The 20,934-nt window shown below is 37.9% G+C and overlaps 1 protein-coding gene across 1 annotated transcript; it reads left to right on the top strand.

Moving 5' to 3' along the window:
- The first annotated feature begins 929 nt into the window (after positions 1–929).
- On the top strand, positions 930–20,934 carry adra1d (adrenoceptor alpha 1D). Its single transcript, XM_036583118.1, has 2 exons — positions 930–2,615; positions 18,136–20,934. Exons 1-2 carry the CDS (start codon positions 1,637–1,639, stop codon positions 18,690–18,692), a joined length of 1,536 nt encoding a protein of 511 aa, XP_036439011.1. The 5' UTR covers positions 930–1,636; the 3' UTR covers positions 18,693–20,934.

A 20,934-nucleotide genomic window follows, 5' to 3' on the forward strand; every position in this document is an offset into this window, starting at 1 on the left:
AGACTGATATATGTAAATAATCTCTTTTCTGATTGGCTATCCTGTATTGCACTTCATTCAAAAAGCAGTCCAGGCTGAAACACTTCTTGTAACTTCAGCATGAATGGACTGTTTGCAGCTTAGTTTCCATATTTGGACTGTGTGCACTGGGGAATGAATGGTATGTTTTGAAACTTTGATTGAATTTGATTTTCTATGACATGGGCCCATTAATCTCATACTTTGAACGGAGCTATTTTGACAAAAAAATAGGTTGTGCGCTACAAACCCTCATTAGCTTCAGTGAGATTTTTGCCAACATCCTGTAAAGCTTGTCCAAGCTTGTAGTGAGCTCAAGTAGAATTGATTTCTATTTAATGCAGGTAGTAGCAACTTACAGTTTTCTTCACTGAGGACAAATAGAACTTGATTGTCTGGAATAAACAAGCTTGCAAGTGTGCAGCATGTTTATTTTGTGTTCAGTAACAGTGTCACATTTGCATGTCTTCCCAATAGTATTGTGCCTTCTTTTTGACACTGGTCAGTGTTATTTTCCCATAACTGTCCTGTCCACAGATCTTAACCCCTCATCAAGGGCCCCTGGTGGCTTGTAAAGACCCGTCCCTTTCGCTGTGTAACTATGCGTGCTGGGCCCAAGGGCGGCAGCTGCACTGCGTCAGTGGAAACAGCTCTAATTCAGTCTCTATTATTCAACCCATGAATATTTTTTCCCTTTTTTAACCCCACATTGCTTGAGCTCCTTTGAAGTTTTGCCTTATATTACAGGCTACAACATATTTCAAGCCATGTAAAAACATTTTGTTTGTGTATATAATGAAAATGAATAAGGAGTCACAGGTTAGTAATATTTATCTATAAAATTAAATCAAGTAGTGTCAAGAAAAAAAACAAAATTTGTGATTTGTGTATGTTGTTTTTGCCTTGAACATATTAAGATCAGCCATATATGTTAAATGTCTTTGAAAGAAAACAAATAGATATTTTTTTTTCCAACACTGCAAATACTTTTGTATTAAAATGACCATTTGTCATACAGTCATACAGCACCGAACGACCTCTGCTGGTCGGGTTGGGAATTGCTGCAACTAAATTGGAATTTTTGTCCACACCCGTTTTCCGGAAAGTCCCGCCTCCTGCGCTGGGATTGGTTTATAGATCAAATTCAGCACATGACAACGTCAACTAATATCCAAACCTACCCAAGCATAGCGCGGGAGACTGGACACTTTAGCCAATCCCAACGTAAAGGGGTGGTGGTTAGCTGAAAATAGGTGCGAAAAAAAACACGGTCTGCGCTTAATCCAGTTTGGAGCGCTCCGCTGAAGATGCCACTTGTAGAAACGTGACAGTGCGCTGGCGCTGTCTATTCCAACATCTTTCTCTACCTCAGACAGTCCTGAAAGCGAACATCTGGAGGGTTTTGGAGGTGCAAAGAGAAAACTTTGGCCCAAAGATGTGATGGTTCAGAACGGATGCGGACTGGATGAGAAATCAGACCCAATGCGAGCCAAGTGGAGGTCTGCTGAGGAACTCAGCTTGGGACAGGGAGACGAGACGGGCTTGGACATGATGACACTGCCCGTCGACTGCGCCGAGCCAGAGCAGTGAAACTTTTTGCCTTGATGGAGTGTTAAAAATGACATTTTTTAAGTTGGTGAACGAAAGTAAGGATGTCTTGTCCTCCATTGAAGTTGAAGCCATCAATGAGACTTTAGATGTGCAGCCTTTTCTCACGAATAGAACCACCAAAAGAACCAACGTGACGTGCGCTAGCGTCCTTTTGGAGCCCCAGGTGGTGGCTGTGGGGGTCTTTTTGGCCATCTTCATCTCGGTGGCCATCGTTGGGAACATTCTGGTCATTTTATCAGTGCTTTGCAACAGGCACTTGAGGACGGTCACTAACTTCTTTATTGTGAATCTGGCCATAGCTGACCTTCTGCTGGGGGTTGTTGTGCTGCCCTTCAGCGCCTCACTGGAGGTGCTGGGCTGCTGGGTGTTTGGCCGGGCGTTCTGCAACATTTGGGCAGCAGTGGATGTGCTGTGCTGCACGGCATCCATCCTCAGCCTGTGCATCATCTCTGTGGACAGGTATGTTGGGGTCAAATACTGCCTGCGCTACCCCACCATCATGACAGAGAGGAAGGCAGGCGTCATCCTGGTGGTCATCTGGGTGGCATCCGCTGTCATCTCCATTGGGCCGCTCCTTGGTTGGAAAGAGCCACCGCCAGCTGACGAAAGTGTCTGCAGCATCACAGAGGAACCAGGCTATGCCCTCTTCTCTTCACTCTTCTCCTTCTACCTGCCGCTCTCTGTCATCCTGGTCATGTACTTTCGGGTGTATGTGGTGGCCCGACGAACCAGCCGGAGCCTGGAGGCCGGTGTGAAACGCGAGAGGGGCACCTCCACGGACGTGGTGCTGCGCATCCACTGCAGGAGCCTGCCCGAGGAGGCTCTGGAACAGAGCCGCAGCCGGGGCAGGGGCCAACCCTTTCGTAGTTCGCTCTCCGTGCGCCTCATGAAGTTCTCCAGAGAGAAAAAGGCGGCCAAAACCTTGGCCATCGTGGTCGGGATGTTCGTGGTGTGCTGGCTGCCGTTCTTCTTCGTGCTACCTTTGGGTATGTGTGGAGTATTTTGTTGGACTTTTTTTAGCCCCCTAGTTTGCCTCTATCAGTTAGGGCAGTGATTCTCAAACCAGTCCTTGGGGCCCCCAAGACAGTCCACATTTTTGCTGCAAGCCCAGCTTGCAACACATAGGGATTGAGGACAAATGTGGACCATCTGGGCACTGAGGACTGTTTGGCAAATAAAAAGTAAGACATCCACATACGTGCTTAGGGAGGTAGGTACGCCAAAAATCAGATTTGTCCAATTTTCCTCTTACCTCAAATTTAAATGGTCAGTCAAGACATGTTTGGTGTCTGAAGTTTGCTTCTTCAGTTTTGCACTGGCTAGCAAAGTGATGGAAGCCAATACCCCACCAGTTAGCATCATGCAAACCATATGCCTAAATCATCACACCCTTGCCTTGAGCCACTTCAAGTAACCCAAACTTGCTTATGTGGTTTGTGACACTGTATAACACTATAAAAAATGTTTGTATAGAGACTTTTGTCTGTGTAGAAAGATAACAGTGTCAAAAATACATAACCCCTTTTGAGGTTAATTAACAGCATAAAGCAGCTTGAGGAAATTGTGTGATGATTTAGGTGTGCAGTTTGCACAGCGCTGTTGTGTTCAAGCTTCCATTGCTTGTATTAGCTCCAGTGCAAAACTGAAGAAGCATATCTCAGATATTAAACACATCTTGGCTGTTTGACTTCATTCGGGGTGAGAGGAAAAATGTGAAAATTTGATTTTTAGATAACTAAGGTAATGTGCCTAAAAGCACAGGCGTGTCCGCAGTGATGTCTGAATAAAATCCTGCATGTGCAGAGCCGATAGCTGAGATGCTTGTCCGTGTAATTGGGGATGTGCTTGAGGAGGTAATAGTTCATGGCTATCCATATGGAAGTAATGTTATTGTTATAGTAAGGCATTACATACAGTCATACATAGCACCAGTGTCCTAGACATGGACTAGACTGCTTATAGACTTAGCTTTCTACATATACAGTACTGTGTGAAAGTCAGAGACCACACTTTGTTTATTTAATTTAAAGTCAAAGTGGTCATTAGGGACAAGTTTTTTTATTTTTCAGTGTCAGGAAAGAAGCAGAAAACATATTTAACACAGAAGCCTTAATAACTAAATATAATATCAGATTCTTCAATATTTATTCAGTCCACGTTTTACCCTTATTACAGCTTCCATTGTTTTGGGAGACTTACTTTGAGTTTTGCAAAGAAATCTGCAGGGATGCTTTTCACACCTCAGTCCTGGAAGTTGGTTGCATTTTCTGCTTCTAACAACCCAATTATTTTCAAACACATTCAAGTGATGTTGAGGTCTGGACTCTGGGGTTGTCAGTCCATTGTTCTGAGACCACCAGCATCTTCTTTGTTTGATTGGCAAATTTTCTTCCTGATTTGTAAAATTTCCCCACATCCTTTCAGACTCATAGAGTTGAGTTGTCTTCTTACAGTAGAAGGATGGACAGAAACACTTTCATGGTTGTTAGAAGTCCCATTTTGTCCAACTCCAGTTTTGGAAACCTTGTTTTTCGCTTATTCTCCTTTGACATTCCCCTTAGTTTTATAGATAATCCTCAGATATCTTTCCTGAAAACAAAGAAGGTGTACTGTTTGGCTGTTTTGACAGGAAATTAAAATGAATGAGTGGTGGTCTGGTGGAATGGTGGTTTTGCACAGTACTGTGAATTAAGCTTTCTAGACATGGATTAAACCTGCCACAGCAAGATTCAAAGTATTGAATTAACACCTAGTGTTAGGATTAACACCAGTATTGTTGCATTAACACCTACAGTGTTCACTGAAATTCAGCTGGATGCTAATGAACACTTTCTAAACTGATTGTGAATTCAGTACTTGAGATTTGACCGTGTGGTTTTACATGAAACAAGCCTAGTAGGACTGTTTTCATGAATTAAAACAGTGGTTCTCAATACCATATTCCTGCATGTTGTAATAGTAGTTGGATCAGACGTGTTTTGAGCAAGTAAATGTGCATGGCAGTAGCACTCCAGGACAAGCATTAAGAACCTCAGTGGTCACAAACCTTACACCCTGAAAGAGTTTGATTCTGATCCCAATTGAACTGGTCCAGATAGTCAGTCTGCCTGATTATCTGTATCAGGTGAGTTAAATTCAGGCAGGTAGATCAAGAAGGTTTCAAGAAGGTAGGTCTCCAGGAGCAAGGATAGTAACTATTGGTCTAAAACATCCTCTGAATACTTAAATCTAAATGTAATCTTAGGCCTGTTAAGATTTGACCTTTGGAAATTTGAATTTTAAAGCAAGATTCAAAACGTGAACAAATAGAACTTATGCATGTTTATTGATGATAAATCCTTGGCCTGTTAGATAAGATACAGCAAAAAACTCCATCAGCTTTACACTGATATCAAACACTGGAATAACCGAAGCATTTCATGCACAAATAGAGGCCTTGTTTGAACTGTAAACCTGCGTGCTGCTATTTTCTGAAAAGCTGCTGTCATGCATGACAGTTTTCTAAGTAGCTACACATATCAACAGTATACAGAGAGGCAGAGGAAAGCACCAAAAAGAAATCCCTGGTGTTGTAAGAGAGCTCTAAATGATCTTGCAAAACATACAGCGTTTTACTCTATAGCTTTCTATACATCTTAATTGAATCCCCACACAAAACTCATATTTACACACATTTATATTGGCTTTCAAATTAACACCGTAACAATAAACTGAGACTCCTTTTGTAATGCCTCTTATTTATGAAAGTCGCACTGGACACAAGACAGACGTTCAGCTTGAGCAATAATTGCACTAACGAGGCTTTCATGGGCCAAAACCTTCTCAACGTTCCATGACAAAACTGTCTCAACATCAAAACTAATTGCTTTATGATAAGGCAGCCCATGCTTTAGCCATCAACTCCCCCTTCACAACCCCTAAGCGATTTCTTTATGGAGACAACATTAATTAATGGGGGTTAATGTATTTTATGCAAGCAAAGCCACAAAGATCCAAAGGGAGGGAGAGTTAGTAAAGGTCATTGTTACCATTCCAATCACACGTTAATAAGCAAGGATTTATAGAATTAAAGGACTCATATAATGTAAGTAATTAAATTTAGAGTTTGATAGAGCATGTAAACATTTTTAAAATTTTAAAATGTACCAGTTTGTGCAGTCCATATATGGAAACTAAGCTGCAAAAATGGCACATTAACATATATCGCTGTTGTCGGAAGAAAACCTCGTATCTCCAAAATGGTAACTTTACAGGACAAAACCTACTTTACTTTTAATGTAAGTCAATGGAACCAGACTTTTTTCAAAATCATTTTAGGCTGTTTGTTTTGGTCCATTCATCTTCATGCAATGTAAAGGGCAACAAGTATTTTCAAATTCTGTAAAAAACTGAAAAACAACAAAAATGGAGATTTAAGGTTTTCTTCCGTCAGCAGTGATATGCACCAGTTCAGCCTACAGCAGTTTAACCCCTCCCATTTATGTTGAGGTTACAAGGAGTGTTTTAGCCTGGAAAGCACAATACAGGGCAGCCAATCAGAACAGAGGTGATTTACATCACCTTACAGTTTGTTCAAATACTAAGGGATATAAAGAAGTTGGAAAATGGTTAAATTAATTATGGTTGTTTTTGATACATAAAACCACACAAATGTCATAAGTGGACCTCATGCTAGATTACAAAAAGAGACCACTGATTATCAGTGTAGTTAATCTAAATGACCTCGAAGATATCCATAAAACTTGAAACATGTTCTGGAAAAAATCTGCCTGATCAAACTAAATTCCATCTTCAGACACTAAGAAGAACCCAAAGTAAACATTCTCAGCTCTTGATAGTGAACTATCAGTAATTGGCCAATAAATTCCAGCTTTTTTTTTGAAGCAAGTACCTCTGTGATAATATTTCCTTTGAAAACAAGAAGAATTCCAGGAGGGTTACAATTCTGAAAGAATAGGTCTAGTATTCATTTACTGCTCCTAATTTCCCTCACAGGAATGAAACTAAATATCAAACAAGATTAGTGTAGGTGCAACAGACTCTAAAATGGTTTTCTGAAGACCTACTTCAGCTCCTCTTATATTAAATTAAAATCGCTGTTGGGCTTACAATTTCATCACAGATTTTGAATCGCTGCACAAAACTGCATATAAGCCCCATAATTAAGACCATGCCTGCTGGTGTTCTACTCACATTCTCTGAGAGGAAGGAGGGCTTTAACTGATAGCATCTTCTGGCGAGGCTTGACTAAGCAGTGCCAGAAGAAAGCCCATTTTAATGCTGATGTGAGACCAGTCTGTCCAATTCCCTTCAAACACTAAAGGTTAGTATTTTGGTGGTGGAAGCTGGGCTGATATTGCCCGAGAGGATGATAATTTGCCAGCTTTTCCAGAAAGCCCCCCTGACCTCCCTCGTATTACGCTCCACTGCCCTAATCGCGCCCTTAATTGGGCTGAGTTTGGGGGTGGTTTCCTTTTCCAATGTTTGGCAACATGTACACAACCACCAGGAGATGAGATGGCTCTAGTCCACACGTAACACAAAGGCCTTCGTAAGAAACAGGCAGCTGAGGTAGCCTAAATCAGCAGCCACCTGCTTGGGTCTGAGGGTACTGAGAACTTATTAGAACTATTAAAGGGGTGTTCTGGCCTTGACGTAGCATTTCATATATTACTTGTTGTGCTATGTAATATTCTGTAGCACAGCATTGCATTCCTCGGCCTCACTGGTCTGACAGAATTTCAGATTTTGTTTTTCTTTTTGTGTTTTCATTCATCCATTGGTGTTCTCTTACTACAACACCCAGCATGCATAATGCAAATAGTTCATGCATAATACAGTCATTGGAAACCCCCCCACATGGTAAAATTGGCAGTAACATTAGCTATACGCTTGTCTTCTGCAATAGCCAGCTAGCAGAAAAAAAAAAAAACATTTCAACAGATTTTTGTAAGAATGTCCCTTTAAGGACCATACATCAAACAATGCAAAAGTTTTAGTGGTGTTCTTTCATCAAGCACTGTTAGAATCCCAGTTCACACTCATCCAACAAGATAATGTGTACAATATGTATGTAAAAGTTATGGCGCATTTAATATTTTACATTTAATTTTTTCCAGTATGTTACATTCAGCAAATAAATACAAACTGTGCATTAAAACTGAGCAGAAAAATGCCACCTTCAAGTTTCTTCGTAGAGGATGTGCACTTATTTTCACAAAAACAAAACGTGATATTTGACCAGGAGTGTTCAAACATATGCTTACAACTGTGTAAGGTAAATTCCAACTCCAAATCATACGTAGATAGTTTTAAATGGAGGGAAACTCATACATGGATAAACTTGCATCATGAAGGGGGCATTTCATATCAAAAGTGAAACTGAGCTGGCTTTACATAAACAGAACTAGAAAAGAAATAGTCATTTATACAGATCCAGTTTCTAAGAACTTCAGGCTATTGTGTACATGCAAATGTAGATACTGAGCAAATGCTTTAAATTGTCTTGAACAGGGCTCAATCACTGCACTATACTGACTATATTATATCTCAGAGATGTCCGTTGTTTTTTTGAAGCAATGTTTTTTTGCAAACACCCCTTGTAAAAACAAACTGTTTTAATGATGCAGGAAAGGCTTCTTCTCTCCATGTTCTCTTGTGCGCTCAAGGCCGAGTAATAAGTGAGACTTTCTTCATGACTCTCAAGCATGCTGTAAGCAAAATAAATAGATGTAATAAAAGAAACAAAAGAAACCAAAGAACAGAAGAAAGCGTGCAGCCCTGAATGTTTATTCAATTTTAAACAATGTAGCATAAATAAAATTGTTTGATAACACTGACAACCCCTTTGTGGTTGATGCCAGGTAGCTGATAATTATGTGAGATTTGAACATTTTAAATATGCCAAGTACTGACTTGTTTGAAGGCCAGTCCAAGTATTTTAGTCTCAAATTTGACCTCTAAAAGCATTATTTCTGTTTGGCCAACATTACAGAGTATTAATATCATTTGGAAATAGATTTATATAATCAATTTCCAACTGTGGCTCATTTCACAAATTTATAGCATGAGATCATTTTTATGCCTATAAAAGCTATTTTCATAAAAGTATTGCATGTGCCAGAAAGTGAGCAACCTTTGTTAATTGATTTTTTTCTTCTCTTAAGAATGAAATCCTTAGAGGTTACAGTTATTGCTGATGATCACTATAAATAATACAATTATATATACATGTAGTGTTGCTGTTGGAATAAAAACATCTCCAAAGAGGTCATTTTACAGGAGAAGGAAAAACTTTTAATGGAAGATAATTGAAGAAATTTTATTTTAACCCTTTTTTGTACTGATAAAAATACTAATATTAGAATATATACAAGTAATATTAATACAAAAAAGTGGTTTTATGTATGCTAGTGTGTTTTTATTTCTCTCTTTGATGAAGCCCAGTATTATTTGTAGTTATCATCCAACACCTGATTTTGTTAATCAGTGCTTCATTGTGTTTAATTAAGTGTGCTGGTGAAGCAGTTTTGTAAATAGATGCAATGGCTGGGGACGCTGAGGAGAAATGTGGAACCAAACTTTGTTTTTCTAATTGACTCAAAAGGTATCAAACAAATTTTTGAAAACAAAATTCTTGTCTTAAATTGTTGTTACTTTTTACTGTATTTACATTTTTTGTTTTAAACATGTAATATGATATATGCATGTGTGTGTGTATATAGACATGTATATATGTACACATGCATTTACATATTAGTACATATATATTACATATCACTGCTGTCGGAACAAAACCTTGTATCTCCAATTTTGTTTTTCATTTTTCAGTTTTTGGCATTAAACGAAAATGCCTGTGGCCCTTTACGTTGTGAGTAAATTTCATGATGAATGGACCAAAAGAAACGCCCCAAAATTACTTGGAAAAAAGTCTGGTTCCATTGACTTACATTAAAAGTAAAGTATGTTTTTTCCTTCTCCTGTAAAGTTAGTATTTTTGAGATATGAGGTTTTGTTCCGACAACAGCGATATGTATGTATATGTAAATACATATATGTGTGTGTGTGCGTGTGTGTGCGTGCAAGTACATAGTACTTAAATATACTAAATGTAGTTAACATATATGGTTTTAAGTAATTTGCTTAAAGACATTTACATAATACTATTTAATGTAAATTACTTCTCATTGCTTAAACTTTAATCACAAATTTGTGTTTGTAAGTTAAAGAGGAGATATTTTATTATTATATGACTTTGATGGAAAATTGTGGGGTGTGTATAGTCTTGTTTTGCTAAAGAGAAAAAAAATCTGTCATTTCTTGACATTGAAAAGTCAGAAATGCAGACAGACTTAAACCTGTTGATACAGAATGTAAATTGAATGTAATTAATTATGTAATTAGACAAGCTTAGTAATAATTGTTTTCAAACTGTGCAGAAAATCACATTTTTCTAGAACTATATACATAAATTTATAATGCCCTTTTGACTTGTGACTGTTCAGCTTCAGTCCTTGATTAATGACTTGTTAATGTGCTGATGCCCCCTCAGCAAATGAAAAAACAAACACTGTGGTAAAGGCAAAGACAGCTGACCCAAGGTGTTGCTGTAAAGACTACACAACATGCCTAGTCAAGCAATGCGGCCATATTGACGTTCTGTTTGACTCCGAGCTGCGTTAAAAAACTGTATTGCGTGACTAATGTGTTTTTATACATTTTCCCACGCCACTTAGAATGCCCTGGTCTGCAGTACAAATGATGAAAACACTATGCCAAGGCAAATAATTAAATCAGACTGAAAAAAACGACAAGGCCAATATTATCTTAGGGGCATTTTTTCCACATTTGCAGAAGCTTCTGAAATTGCAGGCAGCCTAGAACGTGACCTCCTTAGTGTTTTTTGTATAAGAACAGGTAAACAGCTAGCTTTCTGTGATTAAATCATTTATTAGCATGCAATGATTTAGATAAATACTTTTTCATGTGGGTTGACGGGGGGTTATATTAAAGCATGGTGATTTATTTTCATATAACCACAAACCTCAGTGTGGTTTATTCCTTTCCTTTAACACCTACCACTTCAAACAAGCTTTTCAGCCAAACACAGCACACCCGAGAAAATGGATAAAGTCTGTTTTCTTTGTGCAGACGACATTGTGAATGTGACAAGCTGTCAGAACTGTACAGGATTTCCAGGCAGGTCTCGAGACTCAGTCTGTCTCACTTTCTTTGTCATGCAAGTTAGTTTCACTAGATTCCAAAGAAGTGATTTAAAATTCCCATCACATTACCTTACGTAACTACTGAGAGACAGTTTCCTACACTGCAATGGATAAATATAGCCAGGAGCGTAAAACAAACAAATGTGGATAAATTCATGTCATCTGGTTAAAATAAGGACCATCTACTCAATCCCTCAAGAAAGACCTCCAAATAGTCCTATTTAAGACTAAGATCCCTCTTTTTTTATGTATGTTACTCCAAAAACATACTCTCATACCTCCAATATGGCAGCTTTACAGAAGAAGGAACAAACATTAACTAGTTCATGTAGCACTGAATGGATGTTATTGTAAAAAGACTCCAAAAGAGTCCAAGTCTATTCATCATGTCATCATATATTATAGGAACCAGACGTTTGAAATTTGTAATGCCTCTAAAAGATATTCTACATAAGGCTATTACATAAAATTGTGATGAATACGTTGCTTGCTGTCTAAGACATTGTTTAATGAGTTTAAGTTTTGCAACATGGTTTTGGACGGAAATTTTTTTCACCCATTCATGGCAGAGGAGTGCATTCAGGACATGTATTTTTACATATTTGGAATACGTTTCAAATACATTGCAGTCCATGCTGAAATACATTCCAAACACTAAAATGTATTTCAGAATGTATTGGCATATTAATGAAATATATTTTAACATGCATTTATTTTAAATCATATGGGGAAATATTACACATAGAGATGTACCATGGAAAAAATGTATGTAAATGTATTATTCAAATACATTTGAAAATATATGAAAATGCACAAATACTTGCCTATTGCACTGTTTGGAAAACCTTTTGAAATGAATTTGTACTCCAGTATGTTAATGTTAAACATTCACAAATGAACCTTTAACATGGCAAAGGCAAGTGTTGTATGCATTGATACACTGTGAAAATGCAGTTATGATTTGATATCTTCTTTATTTGAAATACATTGTGTGTGGGTGTCTTACTACATGGTTAATGCAAAGTACAATGCAAAACACAGAAGTCAGTACGATTTAAGCTTGTTATATCTTTGTTAAAACTACATACAATTTAAAAATAATAATAAAATATACAAATAAATGCTTTTCAAAAATATATTTAACAAATACTTTTGGAATATATTTGTCCTCCAAAGAAAAACCCATTAATCATTTTATCACCATCAACATTACATATAAAAACAAAGACATGTGGGTTCACTGTTCATTTTGCATAACAAATAAATAAGTTATATTTGTGTTGTAGACAAAACCACCCCTGGTTCCTATCACAAACACTTTAAACATATCAGTAAGTTTCTCTACAATGAATTGTTTCACACCAAACCACTCTGAATTACTTTGTTTACATCTCAACGATGGAACTATGCGGAAATTTTTGGTGGAATGGGTGGAATTTCCCTTTAAAGACCATCTAATTCTCGAACGTACAACTCCAGGATATCCCTTACACGTGAAGGAAAGTGATCAGCATGACAGCCAACATCTAAAACCACGTGGCTGGTGTTCAGGCATGCTAACAGGATGATAGTGACCTTCCGGCAGAGCAGTGCTGGCCTTTATGAAGCGCTGAGTGCCAACACTCAAACAACACTCAGGGCTGTTGCTCCTGTCTCCACCAGCAGAATGCTGTACTGCACAGAAACATGGCATAGTCTGTGTACCTCAGGGAGTGAATAGTGGACAAAGCAAAGTGTTTTGTCAACAAGCTGGCACGCCAGACCATTTGATGTGTTTTTCTCCTCTTACTGAAGCCCATTAAAAGAAAATATACTCTTGACCACATTGACCAGTTTACATATTTGCCTTTAAAGAATCATTTGTATGTTTGTCTAAAAAGCATTTAAACTCAAAAAAGGTTAAAGGGTCTATATCTGGATTTGTCTTACATTTTTCTTTTTTCCCTGATGTCCACTCACATTTGTGTGGGTTATGTACTGAAAACCGTCATAATTAATTTTTGCATGACCATTTTCAAGCTTCCCTATATCCGTTAGAATTAAACAGACTGTGCCTTTAAGACTGATATATATGTAAATGAGCTCTGTTCTGTTTGGCTGCCCTGTATGGAGCCTCATTCAAAAAGCAGTCCGACGGCAGAAACACACTTATAATTTCAGTGCAAATGGGTGGATAATACTGTTTAGACTGAATAGGCGTATATATGTACATGTGTTGGTTTTAATGACATTACAAAACAATCAAAGTAAAATGGGCTGTTTTTGCAGTTTAGTTTCCATGTATGGAGTGTATGGATTTGGGAGTGATCAGCACTTTTTGACAACTTTATCAATGTTTACATACTACATTAAACTCCTTGAAGAAACTTTTTTGACACCTTTATTTAAGATTGTATTCCTAAAGTGACTGAAACTACATATTAGTGCAACATAATACAGTTGGAGCTTAAATACTCAAGGGTTGCATCTTGTGAACGTAAAATCAGACCACAATGTTCAATGCAACAACCAGTTTTATGTGGAATCTCAAATGAGCAACCGCTTCATAATTATAGAAAGTGAACAGCCTCTCATAATTAGGGAATGAACAGCCTACGACAATAAAGACGTCTGATGGAAAATTACTTCTTAATATAATTGAGAGCTGTACAACGCTGATAAATAATCCAGCAGAGGTTTTGAAAACTGCTTAATCACCTTCCATGTCTACATGATTCATCTGAAGTAGAACGTCTGAGGGTTTCTTCCTTTGGAGCATTTTGTCCATTCAGGTTCACATCCACATGCCTCATCCAGGACCAGCAGACTTTAATTTGATGGAATGTAAAGTCACTTGCAAATAGGGTTGTTGCAATACCACAACTGACTTTGATGCTCATATCAAGTGTAAAACCACTTGTTTATTGAACACAGAAAACCATTTACACTGTTAATGCTAAACAATGGGAAAATGGCCTGAAGGCCTCAATGTTCAGAAGAGGTAAATTAACAGTGAGAAAAGAGAAACAAATACAAAATGGATTACACCTGCTAATGAATCTATTGCATGTACAGTACTGTTCAAAGACCTCCCTTCATTTATGGCCATTAAGTACAAGTTATCCCTTTTTCAGCTTCAGGAATAAGGCAAAAACATTTAGAACAGAAAATTACACAAAACTACTAAATATCATATCAGATTTTCAGTATTTAGTGTGTTCACGCTTTTATTGCAACTTCTATTCTTTTTAGGAGACCTACTTTCAGTTTTTTCAAAGAAATCCGCAGAGATATTTTTCAACACCTCAAAAGTTCAGTCTTAGAAGTTGGTTTCACCCTTATGATCCAAATAATCTAAAACACATTCAATGGTGTTGAGGTCTGGACTCTGGGGTGGTCAGTCCATCAACAGTTTCTTTGTTTCATTTGCAAGTGTTCTTTTTTGTCTGTTTCTTTTTCTCAGTAACAGATTCTTGACAGCTACACACCCTTTTAAACTTATAGCATTGAGTTGTCTTTTCAAAATGGACAGAAACACCTGTGGATGTGCAGACAGTTTTGGTGGTCTACCAGCTTTCGCAAGTTTAGGAGTCGCATTGTCTCTATTAATTTGAAGCATTTTTTTGAACTCCCGTTTTGGAAAGTCCTGTGTTTTCACTTATTTTCCTTTCTCCTTCCTTAATCTCCTCAGAAATATCTCCTAAAGAAAATCAATAACTTTCACTTAAAGGGCCATTTTGATTGGAAATTACATGAAAGGTGTGAAGGGAGTTAAGGCTGGTCTCTGACCAGTACTGTACTTCCTCAAAGAATCTTTAACAAATGGTTCTATGTAGCACTTCTGTTATTGTTACTAGTCAAAGAACGTTTTTTGTATTATATATATTCTTTTTTACTAAGAACTGATAGTATTGAAAATGTAAGGGTATTGAATTGTTTACCACATTTTAGTATTGAAAAAGCATAGAACTTTAAGTACAGCAGTACTTGCAACTGATTTACTCAAGTTGATAGATATGGTTGCGTGTGCCTTTTCCATGAACTCAGAAAAAAGCACCATAAGACGAAAGTAAATCTTAAGGAATGTAGTTGATGTAGGCAAGTGGGATGGAAGTGTTTACATTCAACACACCCCTTCACAGCAAAAAAACATAACCTTTGGCTCATCTGTCTGGTGAGCTGGCGGGGTGCATACATGACTCGTGTGACATTGGTTGCTGTTCTGACGTGAGGTCATACTCTTTGACCTGTGCACTTCTCACATACAATGAGAGGAAAAAACACCTCAAGAACTTGAGTCAGGCTCTTGTTCAGCTGTATCACCAGGTTGTGGTTCCAGTATGTGTTTTTGAAAATGACACTTCTGAAACCCGTAAAACTCTACAGCAACACAACGCTTTTAGATCATCATGCTGTGCTCTGAGATTTGGCTACAAAGGAAGTGTTCTCTAGGCAGTAGCCAAACATCCTGCCTGTCGGCTCCCGTAAACACACCAATTACCAAAAAGGAGCTTAGAAGGAACAGGCTTTCATCTCACAGCCTCAATTACACCCAATCGCTAGCCCCCTGGCCAAAGGGATAGGAGTGCGTCTCCTTTCTTCATTAAAATGATTTCAACCCAAGGCGCTATTCCCTTTGCAGCCTGTACCCACTGCCCCAAACGGCTCTGCTAGGCTATTTATAAAGCTCTACTCTGATAGGGAGGGACTCTGACCTCTTGTAATGCTGAGAATGGCTGCATGGCGTCTAACGGCAAGGGGGCTGACAACTGTTTTATGTGGTAGATAGTGTCAGGCTCCCTTACTCCCTGCGGAGAGGGCGCAAGACTGCGAGAGATATGGGAGAGAGCCAAAAGTGCACTGAACTGATAGACTGTGCCTTAGCGAGTGAGGATCTGTGAGTATTCAGTTAACTTCTTTGTCACATAGATGGAGAATGAGTTTCCCTGTAAAATGAAATTGACCTGTCCATGCTTCATTCACAAAAGCACTCTTGCGTATTAACAATGGCATTCAACTTAATGAGAAATTGTAGAACACACTTCAGTTTTTAGCAACATTTAAGAATTTTTGTTATTAATCCTACAACAGTTACTCCTGACTGCACAATCTAATTGGTTGAGAACCATTCTACCCACCAAGCTGTTTAATTACTATGACCTGGTGAGTTGTGACTTTGTCAAAGAGCCCCACAGAGCCTGATGTAAACCCTGATTTTTAGAATAAAATAACTTGGTTTAGTGAGTTATAAGCACTTTTTACCACTAAGGTTATATTTTTGGTTGTTATTCAAAATAACCAGATTGTGCAATTTAATGCTTTCTTGGAGAGACATTATTGGAACTTCATCTGTTGGATTTTCAGTAGAAGTCTTTTGGAAAGTGTAGAATCTAAAGTAATAAAGGCAAAGTGTGTACACACTAATACTTAAAAAAATGATATTATTCAATTATTGAGGCTTCTATGTAAATTTCAGTTAAATATGTTGCTGCTCTTTTCCTGATGTTGAAAAATAAATAACTTATACTTAATAGTGGTTCTGACTGGAAATGAAAGAAAAATAAATAAAGGGTGGCCTCTGACTTTTGCACAGTACTGTGTTTTAACAATAACAATGCAATATATGCAATATAAATGCAATATGAAGCAGAAGGGGAGGGGTGAAAATGAAAGACAGCAAGTGAAAGCTTGGAGAACGCACATCTACAAACTTGACCAAAGTCCACGCATTCCACTCCTCTGAAACGAGCATACTTTCGACCCCGATCACAAGTTTATTTATTCCACTTTATCTCAATGTTACGGTGGCCTGTAGAAACTTAAAAAGGCAATTTGAGGTTTAAAGACTTCACTGGACTTGTGTGGCTAGTCCATCAAAAGCTTTGCTCAGTGTTTGCTTAATGAGAATTTTTTTTTTTTTGGCAGCGGATAGTACATTGGCGCATCTCCCACTCTGCTGCCCCTTTCGGCCAAAATAATCAATCTCAATGGGAAATCGTTTCGACATGATGCAAGGACTCAGACTATTTTAAAAATGCATATGCTCTTGCAACTGCCTGCAATGCTGTTGGCTGCATTGGCACAAACATCATGCAAAGCAGCACATAGCATCCAATCCAAAATGTGCCTGCCAGGCAAACAATACAGCTGCCCAGGAGGGGTAAATGTTAAACACAGTCTAAAAATGAATACCAAGGCATGCTTCTAGAAATTAAAAAGACTTTATTGTATCATGGCTATAAACAACTCCCTGACATGTTTTACTGCAGGCCTTCATCAAGGATGGACTATACTGTATCTCTGCCTGAATCTCTACTCTGAAAACTCTGTTTTAGCAGGTCTTACAACCATATATTACATATTAATTTCATATTACTTACTGAAAGATTCACAGTACATACTCAATAATAAGCCTGGAGATTAAACCTTTGTCAATAGCCATGGCACAATAAAGGCTTTTTAATTTCTAGATGAGTGCTGATTAACATTTTGTTCCTTTTGAATGCTTTATCCAGTACAATTCACCACTTTGGTGACACTTCCTACTCTTTTTTCCACTTTTTTTCAATGATAAAGAGACTGTTTCAAATGCAGGCTTACCCAAATTTAGTTGATCAGCGAAGTTCAGTGTCTTTACTTCTTCAGTTTTGCAGTGGAAGTACTAGGTTAATGCAGCTAACGAGTAATAAAAGCTTATATTCTAAGCTTCATAAAAACTGCATGCAAAAATCATGACACACAACAGGCCTGTCATTAGCCCATAGATGTAATGTAAGTTAGCATGGCTGAAAAGTGCCTCAAAAAAACCTCCAATTAAGTATGTAGATGTGTGTCAAAAAAAAACATATGCTGTAAAGATAAACATTACTTCTTCCAAAGGAAAAACAGTTCCGTTAGCTAACAACAGTGTTTCGCTAGGAGGCATTACTTGAGTTACTGATTGTACTCTAGCACTAAAAGTTTAACATGTTTCCAGATGTGAATCTTTATTACGAGATCACATTTGGCCCTGCAAGACTAACATAGTTTCTGACATACAATGAGTTTTGGCTGAAATAAGTCTGTTTAAAATTATATAAGAACTTGATCCAGTTCTAGACAAATGTATGAGGATTTAGACATGCAGTTTGCACCGGTGGAAGTGGCTATAATTTTTTATTACTTGTTAGACACATTGGCCTCATAGCTCCAGCGCAAAAGTAAAGAAACAAAAATGTTTTTGCTGATTGAGTACAAGTTGAGTTTTTCAGAAAGTTTTGACTAAACAGCATCTCCTTCCCTCTCTCTCTCTCTGCACCTCTAGGCTCTTTTTTCCCTTCATTGAAGCCTTCAGACATGGTGTTCAAGGTGATCTTCTGGCTGGGCTACTTCAACAGCTGCATCAACCCAGTCATCTACCCATGTTCCAGCAAAGAGTTCCAGCGGGCTTTCACCCGCCTGCTGCGCTGCCAGTGCCACCGGCGGCGCCGAACTCTGCGTCGATTCTACGACCAGCGGTGGCGAACAGCCATTAAAGGCCCAACCAGAGACTCCCGAGAAGAATACCGGGTGGGCTTACCCCTCCATGAATCCTGTGGAGGCTCCTCCGTCTTTTCGTGCCGGAGCAAGGGCCGCTCCCTGCGTCTCAAGAGCTGGAGCTTCTTTCCTCCACTGCAGAAATCCTCCTTCCACTTGAAGGAAAAGATGAACAACTTGTCCAACAAAATCAAGAGTGGTGCAGGAAAAAGCTCCACGCCCGCACTGGGCAGGACCGAGATCGATACAGTGGCCATGGGGATTTATAGCGAGTGCGGAGAGCCAGCAGGCTACCAGATCTACGACCTCCCAGAATGCTACGGCCTGAAGGAGACCGATATCTAAACAAAGATAGAGGGTTTAGATAACTGCCTGGGGCTGCTCATATCGCCGCTGTCTGGCACGCACACTGCAAACAATGATATCTCAGCTAGTGAAAGCATCTTCAGGGTCGGCAATGTATCTGATATTTCTCATTATATGAATATTGTAAGATTACAACCTATTTCTAGAGACTACTTATATAATAAGATCTTACTAAGTTAAAATGGGTATAACTAGGGGTATAAACATGCATCAGTCCATTGTGGTGCATCACTCTAATAGCAATTCAACTGAATTTGGAAGATCAGAATCAATTATAATAAATTACAATCATATTTAACAAAATAGGCACTTTTCTCACAGAAAGAAATCCAAAAAAGGTGTTTTGTTTTATTTGCTATATATTTTATATTTCACCACTATGTAAAAAGTTCCTCTGGTTTGTTTATTCAACATATTCTGGAAAAAATTCTGAAGCTGAATCAAACCAATCATTCAAAAATAGTTGACTGAACTAAATCTAATCAGGTTTTTTATGGTAATTTCACTTGATAAAATTATTATTATTATTATTATTAAATTAGTTAAAATTCAGTAACAATTTATTTCAAGGCTGCTTTCATAGGGACCTCATAACACATGCATAAGCATTAAATAATACATTAATATAATAATACTTGAGTATTTATGAACACATGAAGGCACAGACCTTATGAAAATGATCACTTAAGTTTGGGTTTATCATAATTTTCCATTGAACCGCTATCCACATATAAGCTTTTAATAAACCCAAACTTAGGTGATAATTTTCATACATATTTGTTCATTTCCTATCTGTATTTCTACTTGAGTACAAAAGTACAAAATTACTTGATATGAACCGTAAAAGTACCAAAAGTAAATGTAAAAGTTATTGGTTTTGCTATAATATTTTGATATTTTGTGGCTGCAGACATAAAAAACTGAGTTAGTTGTTTAGCAGCCAAACTGGTCCTAGAAATAGTACTTTTGTGCTTTAATTCAAGTAAAATTGACTTAAGTGTTCTTAACTAGGCCTCTGCCTTAAACATGGGAGTATTATACACTCTGTCATTTAGTTTACGTCAATACATTGTTATTTATTTCATAATAATGTTATCTTACTGCCATAAGCTGTTCATAAGTCCTAGCCTAACCCTATCCCTAACTTTTTCAACACATTATTCAATGCTTCAACCTCTCTTATAATGCCCCTGTTTAGATAGCCTTTAAATAGTGTCACCTGATATCCTTATAATTATCTCATTATGAGAAATATTAAATATATTGCCTATATTTAAGAAGCATTTTCTTGCCAAAGATCATTTTTTTGCAGTGCAGGCAGACAAGGAGTGGTCTGCTCAGAGACGGACTTCAAATGGGCAGCTTTGACAAAAAGCACAATTGGAAAGCAAACAACACAAGGAGTACTGTTTGTTTATTGTTTTATTGTAAGAGAAGGACAAAACTCATGTCTATGTGGGTAATTTAAGTATTTCACTTCCTTTTTGAGAAGTGAACAGACAAATGATTGTCGTTTTCCCTGTAAAGTACCCTGACCACAACAAGTGCCATCACTTGGCGTACAGACTCTTTGCTTCTGGTTAACTGTGCACTGTATAAGTTCATGTGGCCTTTCAAAATGATCCTTTCAAACTGTCAGATTCTTTCGCAATCAGTAGAGCAACACTGAAGAGCTCGTTCCTACTGTACAAGCAATCAGTCTTACTACACAAAGCGGAGCTCTACTAAAAAAAGGCTCTGCTCTGCAGGCTGCAAAGGCCCAAATTTAGGGAGCAAGATTTAACTGTGATTGTATATCCGATGGACTGAAAAAACAACAGCACTGCTTACTATTTATATCGTGATTTGCCAAGACGTACTGTGGCGTTCACATGGGTAAAGTGCTAAAGGTTTAACAGATTGTTATTTAAATGACTTAATAAAACTTTTCATGAAATATGCTACTTATATAAATAAATTTGGATGAAATGTCATTTGCATTGACCGCTGAAAGAGTGGCATGTGAATGCCATGGGGTTACGGCAACAGTCATACTCAGTTAACTTTCATCAGAGTTACTTGCATTGTTGAGAGATGCTTTGAATTCATTTGTATTTGCAGATGTGATGACGTCCATCAATGTCTGATATAATGCGAAATAAATCAGATAAAAAGTGGAAAACTTGTGGGATTTTTCACTCAGTTTGCTTTACCTACTGTGGCACACCAATTTAGATCATGA

The sequence above is a fragment of the Colossoma macropomum genome, unplaced genomic scaffold (assembly GCF_904425465.1).
Source record: "Colossoma macropomum unplaced genomic scaffold, Colossoma_macropomum, whole genome shotgun sequence".
Lineage (NCBI taxonomy): Eukaryota > Metazoa > Chordata > Actinopteri > Characiformes > Serrasalmidae > Colossoma > Colossoma macropomum.

Excerpts from the sequence above, each read along its gene's own strand:
- adra1d (XM_036583118.1), top strand. The coding sequence starts at position 1,637 with ATGACATTTTTTAAGTTGGTGAACGAAAGTAAGGATGTCTTGTCCTCC. Across the intron at positions 2,616-18,135 it reads CTTCTTCGTGCTACCTTTGG|GCTCTTTTTTCCCTTCATTG; the intron begins GTATGTGTGGAG and ends CTGCACCTCTAG.